This window comes from Pecten maximus, unplaced genomic scaffold, assembly GCF_902652985.1.
Source record: "Pecten maximus unplaced genomic scaffold, xPecMax1.1, whole genome shotgun sequence".
NCBI lineage: Eukaryota > Metazoa > Mollusca > Bivalvia > Pectinida > Pectinidae > Pecten > Pecten maximus.
Genome location: NW_022981212.1, coordinates 2,154 through 10,161, shown reverse-complemented (window position 1 = coordinate 10,161; position 8,008 = coordinate 2,154). Strand labels below are relative to the sequence as shown.

Sequence of the window (8,008 nt, the reverse complement as noted above, 5' to 3'; positions counted from 1 at the left end):
AGAAAAATTGGATATATTTTTTTAGTGTGGTAAATTTATTTGTTTAATTTTTTAAACTTGCAGGAAGAGATGGAAAGAGAGAAAAAGAGGAAAGAAGAAGAGGAAAGAAAGAAAAGAGAAGAGGAAGCAGAGAGGAAGCTGTAAGTTAATATTGCGCATACAATTCAAAATAAGGCACATCCTCATTTGTATGTACATGTGTGAAAATAACCCTCAATTCACAGTGTGTAATTTTTGCTAGAAGTTGTGTCTGTGTTTTTATGCCAGTTTCAAAATTGTGAAAGGAGATGCTGATATTTTGAGTCTGTACAATGTTTCTTTTTCTTGTGAATACTTTATTTTGGAAACTTGCTTCTTAAAACATGAGAATACATGATTTTGCGAGTGCTGATCCAGAAGTGCTTTTAAATTTACAAATAATGACATATTTGATGTTTGAAAGTGAGGTCAGTTGTTTTCAACTGAAGGTAAATGAAACAATTCATCATTGATTCATGATGCCTAGAAGATAACAAAATTTCAATAGACCAGACATGTTTTTGCTGTGAGTAACATTATATTTAGAAATGTAATTATACTAATTTTTTTGTATACAGTATTCGACCCAGCAAGCAGTAACATCTTCTAGTGCTTATTTTGTAATTTAATAAGTATACATATTTTGCATGCTATAAATAAAACTATTTTAAACATTTTATATAATCATCATCTTTCCAAATTGAAAATAGCATGAGAGTTTTCAAACTCTATTTATTACTCTTACATATAAAGGTGAACAAAAAATCCCTCTCGAAATATAAGTGATTTATAGTATTAATACTACAATAATTACCAGCAAACTGATTGTTACAACTTACTTTTGTTATAAGGTGCAGGTATAAATGGCACATATAAGATATATTAATTAGCTTTATAACCATACCATGTACAGGAAGGTAGAGATGGAGGCTATGAGTGATAAGATATATTAATTAGCTTTATAACCATACCATGTACAGGAAGGTAGAGATGGAGGCTAAGAGGAAACGTGAAGAGGAGGAGCAGAAGAAGAAAGCTGAAGCAGACCGTTTGGAACGAGAGAAGATGAAGACCTTACTGGCCAAGGAGGCAAATGAGAACAAAGAAAGGTATGTAATACGGCAACCAGAACAAGATGGAGTTACCATATTTATACATAGGCAGAGGCCTTGTACATTACACAAGGCCTCTGCCTACTGTACATTACACAGCACGGTGGCCGAGTGGTTAATGTGTCCCGACACTTTATCACTAGCCCTCCACCTCTGGGTTACGTATGGCCGGTGGTTTTTCTCCGGGTACTCCGGCTTTCCTCCACCTCCAAAACCTGGCACGTCCTTAAATGACCCTGGCTGTTAATAGGACGTTAAACAAAAACACACCAAACCAAACATTAAATTTATCCAATATCTATTGTTATAGTTGATAAAAAATGTTTCTCGGCTATTTGTGAACAGCTTATAGTAAAAGGTTATGGTTAAATTGTTATATATCAAATAGGGGATACAAGTTTGATATCTGGTCAGATTGGGATATATCATATTGCTCAATTTAACATATAGTGTAACATGACTGAAATGTCATTTGCTGTCCTCATTTTGATTAAGCCTAAAATAGATTTGTGGTTGATTGTGTTTCAGACAACAACAGCTGGAACAGGAGCACAGAGACAGAGAACTGGCTTTGCGTCTTGCTATGGAGGACCAGAATGCTGTGGAGGATGTGGTGGTACCCCCGCTACAGAGGTATAGACCCCCACTACTGATAGTCATTCTAACAAATTCCCTCACTACAGAGGTATAGACCCCCACTACTGATAGTCATTCTAACAAACTCCCTCTCTACAGACTTATAGACCCTCACTACTGATAGTCATTCTAACAAACTCCCTCACTACAGAGGTATAGACCCCCACTACTGATAGTCATTCTAACAAACTCCCTCTCTACAGACTTATAGACCCTCACTACTGATAGTCATTCTACAGAGGTATAGACCCCCACTACTGATAGTCATTCTAACAAACTCCCTCACTACAGAGGTATAGGCCCTCACTACTGATAGTCATTCTAACAAACTCCCTCACTACGGAGGTAAAGACCCTCACTACTGATAGTCATTCTAACAAACTCCCTCTCTACAGACTTATAGACCCTCACTACTGATAGTCATTCTAACAAACTCCCTCACTACGGAGGTATAGACCCTCACTACTGATAGTCATTCTAACAAACTCCCTCACTACGGAGGTAAAGACCCTCACTACTGATAGTCATTCTAACAAACTCCCTCTCTACAGACTTATAGACCCTCACTACTGATAGTCATTCTACAGAGGTATAGACCCCCACTACTGATAGTCATTCTAACAAACTCCCTCACTACAGAGGTATAGGCCCCCACTACTGATAGTCATTCTAACAAAGTCCCTCACTACAGAGGTATAGACCCTCACTACTGATAGTCATTCTAACAAACTCCCTCTCTACAGACTTACAGACCCCCACTACTGATAGTCATTCTAACAAACTCCCTCACTACGGAGGTATAGACCCTCACTACTGATAGTCATTCTAACAAACTCCCTCACTACAGAGGTATAGACCCTCACTACTGATAGTCATTCTAACAAACTCCCTACAGAGGTATAGACCCCCACTACTGATAGTCATTCTAACAAACTCCCTCACTACGGAGGTATAGGCCCTCACTACTGATAGTCATTCTAACAAACTCCCTCACTACAGAGGTGTAGACCCTCACTACTGATAGTCATTCTAACAAACTCCCTCACTACAGAGGTATAGACCCCCACTACTGATAGTCATTCTAACAAACTCCCTCACTACGGAGGTATAGACCCCCACTAGTGATAGTCATTCTAACAAACTCCCTCACTATAGAGGTATAGACCCCCACTACTGATAGTCATTCTAACAAACTCCCTCACTACAGAGGTATAGACCCTCACTACTGATAGTCATTCTAACAAACTCCCTACAGAGGTATAGACCCCCACTACTGATAGTCATTCTAACAAACTCCCTCACTACAGAGGTATAGACCCTCACTACTGATAGTCATTCTAACAAACTCCCTACAGAGGTATAGACCCCCACTACTGATAGTCATTCTAACAAACTCCCTACAGAGGTATAGACCCCCACTACTGATAGTCATTCTAACAAACTCCCTCACTACAGAGGTATAGACCCCCACTTTTGATAGTCATTCTAACAAAGTCCCTCACTACAGAGGTGTAGACCCCCACTACTGATAGTCATTCCAACAAACTCCCTCACTACAGAGGTATAGACCCCCACTACTGATAGTCATTCTAACAAAGTCCCTCACTACAGAGGTATAGACCCCCACTACTGATAGTCATTCTAACAAACTCCCCCTCTACAGAGGTATAGACCCCCACTACTGATAGTCATTCTAACAAACTCCCTCACTACGGAGGTATAGGCCCTCACTACTGATAGTCATTCTAACAAACTCCCTCACTACAGAGGTATAGACCCTCACTACTGATAGTCATTCTAACAAACTCCTTCTCTACAGAGGTATAGACCCCCACTACTGATAGTCATTCTAGCAAACTCCCTCTCTACAGACTTATAGACCCCAACTACTGATAGTCATTCTAACAAACTCCCTCACTACAGAGGTATAGACCCCCACTACTGATAGTCATTCTAACAAACTCCCTCTCTACAGAGGTATAGACCCCCACTACTGATAGTCATTCTAACAAACTCCCTCACTACAGAGGTATAGACCCCCACTACTGATAGTCATTCTAACAAACTCCCTCACTACAGAGGTATAGACCCCCACTACTGATAGTCATTCTAACAAACTCCCTCACTACAGAGGTGTAGATCCCCACTACTGATAGTCATTCTAACAAACTCCCTCACTACAGAGGTATAGACCCCCACTACTGATAGTCATTCTAACAAACTCCCTCACTACAGAGGTGTAGACCCCCACTACTGATAGTCATTCTAACAAACTCCCTCTCTACAGAGGTATAGACCCCCACTACTGATAGTCATTCTAACAAACTCCCTCACTACAGAGGTATAGACCCCCACTACTGATAGTCATTCTAACAAACTCCCTCACTACAGAGGTATAGACCCCCACTACTGATAGTCATTCTAACAAACTCCCTCACTACAGAGGTGTAGATCCCCACTACTGATAGTCATTCTAACAAACTCCCTCTCTACAGACTTATAGACCCTCACTACTGATAGTCATTCTAACAAACTCCCTCACTACAGAGGTATAGACCCCCACTACTGATAGTCATTCTAACAAACTCCCTCTCTACAGAGGTATAGACCCCCACTACTGATAGTCATTCTAACAAACTCCCTCTCTACAGAGGTATAGACCCCAACTACTGATAGTCATTCTAACAAAGTCCCTCACTACAGAGGTATAGACCCCCACTACTGATAGTCATTCTAACAAACTCCCTCACTACAGAGGTATAGACCCCCACTACTGATAGTCATTCTAACAAACTCCCTCTCTACAGAGGTATAGACCCCCACTACTGATAGTCATTCTAACAAACTCCCTCACTACAGAGGTATAGACCCCCACTACTGATAGTCATTCTAACAAACTCCCTCACTACATAGGTATAGACCCCCACTACTGATAGTCATTCCAACAAACTCCCTCACTACAGAGGTATAGACCCCCACTACTGATAGTCATTCTAACAAACTCCCTCACTACAGAGGTGTAGATCCCCACTACTGATAGTCATTCTAACAAACTCCCTCACTACAGAGGTATAGACCCCCACTACTGATAGTCATTCTACCATTACATCTAAGTTCTTCTGAATAAAGATTTCTCATATAACAAACTTTCATATAACAAACATTGCTATTGGATGTGACAGAGGGATATGAGGAATGTGACAGAGGGATATGAGGAGTATGACAGAGGGATATGATGGATGTGACAGAGGGATATGATGGATGTGACAGAGGGATATGATGGATGTGACAGAGGGATATGATGGATGTGACAGAGGGATATGATGGATGTGACAGTGATATGATGGATGTGACAGAGGGATATGATGGATGTGACAGAGGGATATGATGGATGTGACAGAGGGATATGAGGAGTGTGACAGAGGGATATGATGGATGTGACAGAGGGATATGATGGATGTGACAGAGGGATATGATGGATGTGACAGAGGGATATGATGGATGTGACAGTGATATGATGGATGTGACAGAGGGATATGAGGAGTGTGACAGAGGGATATGATGGATGTGACAGGGGGATATGATGGATGTGACAGAGGGATATGATGGATGTGACAGTGATATGATGGATGTGACAGTGATATGATGGATGTGACAGGGATATGAGGAGTGTGACAGAGGGATATGATGGATGTGACAGGGATATGAGGAGTGTGACAGAGGGATATGAGGAGTGTGACAGAGGGATATGATGGATGTGACAGGGATATGAGGAGTGTGACAGAGGGATATGAGGAATTTGACAGAGGGATATGAGGAGTGTGACAGAGGGATGTGATGGATGTGACAGAGGGATATGAGGAATGTGACAGAGGGATATGAGGAGTGTTACAGAGGGATATGAGGAGTGTGACAGAGGGATATGAGGAGTATGACAGAGGGATATGAGGAGTGTGACAGAGGGATATGAGGAATGTGACAGAGGGATATGAGGAGTGTGACAGGGAGATATGAGGAATGTGACAGAGGGATATGAGGAATGTGACAGAGGGATATGAGGAGTGTGACAGAGGGATATGAGGAATGTGAAAGAGGGATATGATGGATGTGACAGGGATATGAGGAGTGTGACAGGGATATGAGGAATGTGACAGAGGGATATGATTGATGTGACAGAGGAATAAGATGGATGTGACACAGTGATACATGTAAGATGGATGTGACAGAGGGATATGAGGAGTGTGACAGGGAGATATGAGGAATGTGACAGAGGGATATGAGGAGTGTTACAGAGGGATATGAGGAGTGTGACAGAGGGATATGAGGAGTATGACAGAGGGATATGAGGAGTGTTACAGAGGGATATGAGGAATGTGACAAAGGGATATGAGGAATGAGACAGGGATATGAGGAATGTGACAAAGGGATATGAGGAATGTGACAAAGGGATATGATCCTATTTATGTGACATATGGATATGAGGAATGTTACATAAGGATATGATGGTTGTGACAGGGATATGATGAATGTGACAGAGATATGAGGAGTGTGACAGAGGGATATGATGGTTGTGACAGGGATATGATGAATGTGACAGGGATATGAGGAGTGTGACAGAGGGATATGATGGTTGTGACAGGGATATGATGAATGTGACAGAGATATGAGGAGTGTGACAGGGATATGATGGTTGTGACAGAGGGATATGATGGATGTGACAGGGATATGATGAATGTGACAGAGATATGATGGTTGTGACAGGGATATGATGAATGTGACAGAGATATGAGGAGTGTGACAGGGATATGATGGTTGTGAAAGAGGGATATGATGGATGTGACAGGGATATGAGGAGTGTGACAGGGATATGATGAATGTGACAGAGATATGATGGATGTGACAGAGATATGATGAATGTGACAGAGATATGAGGAGTGTGACAGGGATATGATGGTTGTGACAGAGGGATATGATGGATGTGACAGGGATATGAGGAGTGTGACAGGGATATGATGGATGTGACAGGGATATGAGGAGTGTGACAGGGATATGATGGATGTGACAGGGATATGAGGAGTGTGACAGGGATATGATGAATGTGACAGAGATATGATGGATGTGACAGAGATATGATGAATGTGACAGAGATATGAGGAGTGTGACAGGGATATGATGGTTGTGACAGAGGGATATGATGGATGTGACAGGGATATGAGGAGTGTGACAGGGATATGATGAATGTGACAGAGATATGATGAATGTGACAGAGATATGATGGATGTGACAGGGATATGAGGAGTGTGACAGGGATATGAGGAGTGTGACAGAGGGATATGAGGAGTGTGACAGAGGGATATGAGGAGTGTGACAGGGATATGAGGAGTGTGACAGGGATATGAGGAGTGTGACAGAGGGATATGAGGAGTGTGACAGAGGGATATGAGGAGTGTGACAGGGATATGAGGAGTGTGACAGGGATATGAGAGATATATTGTGTAAGCAGACATGTATTTCTAACCTTTCCTCTCCTTTATTGTGCTGACAGAGCCATCAGCATGGTTATAGAAAAGTAAGACGACCTCCATGACCCCCTCACTTTATGGTCTGCCATGACCTTCACCTACAATTTGGTTATGATGACCTTCACCTTACACTTTTTGTGATATTTTATTTAAAATCTGACAAACAGTACTTCACTTATTTGGTGACTTGACCTACAAAAGATTCATCTTTGTGCTTCAATCTTCAGTATGACTTTCATGTTCATGTGACCACCAGGACTGACTTCAGTAAGACAGACGATGTATGGCAGCTGACTTGTATTATCCTGACATTTTTCTGCTTTCTCCTTTGTATGACTAACATTTTATTGTAAAATATTGTTTTCTGTTTTATCACTAGCACTACAAAAGAAAGGTATATGGAATCACCACCATTTTCTTCTTACTTTTCTGAATGCCACAGAATTTTGGATTTACGATTGCCAATATCCTGCTTTTCTAGCTTCTAGATCTAACGAAGCTTGCTTACTCACTTTGTTCCTTTCACCAGAGAATTTGCACATCAGTTTCTTGTAGTGGTTGTCATGGTGATAATGACTTTGTAACTCTTTTTTGTTTGTTTTAATAGTGAGATGCTGATGAATTCATTGAGCTATAACTATTATGTCGTTTCTGTATGAAATGTGTTGTGAAAGATTTACTTACTCTAAACTTTATAGATAAAAGTGTCTCATCTCTATC

At 41.2% G+C, this 8,008-nt stretch overlaps 1 protein-coding gene across 1 annotated transcript; it reads left to right on the top strand.

Annotated features, from left to right (window-relative positions):
- The first annotated feature begins 66 nt into the window (after window positions 1-66).
- Window positions 67-7,791, top strand: LOC117319951 (unconventional myosin-VI-like). The gene is made up of 4 exons (XM_033874659.1): window positions 67-140; window positions 999-1,127; window positions 1,659-1,763; window positions 7,668-7,791. The coding sequence occupies exons 1-4, from the start codon at window positions 70-72 to the stop codon at window positions 7,774-7,776; spliced, it is 414 nt and encodes a 137-aa protein (XP_033730550.1). The 5' UTR covers window positions 67-69; the 3' UTR covers window positions 7,777-7,791.
- Window positions 7,792-8,008: the final 217 nt, after the last annotated feature.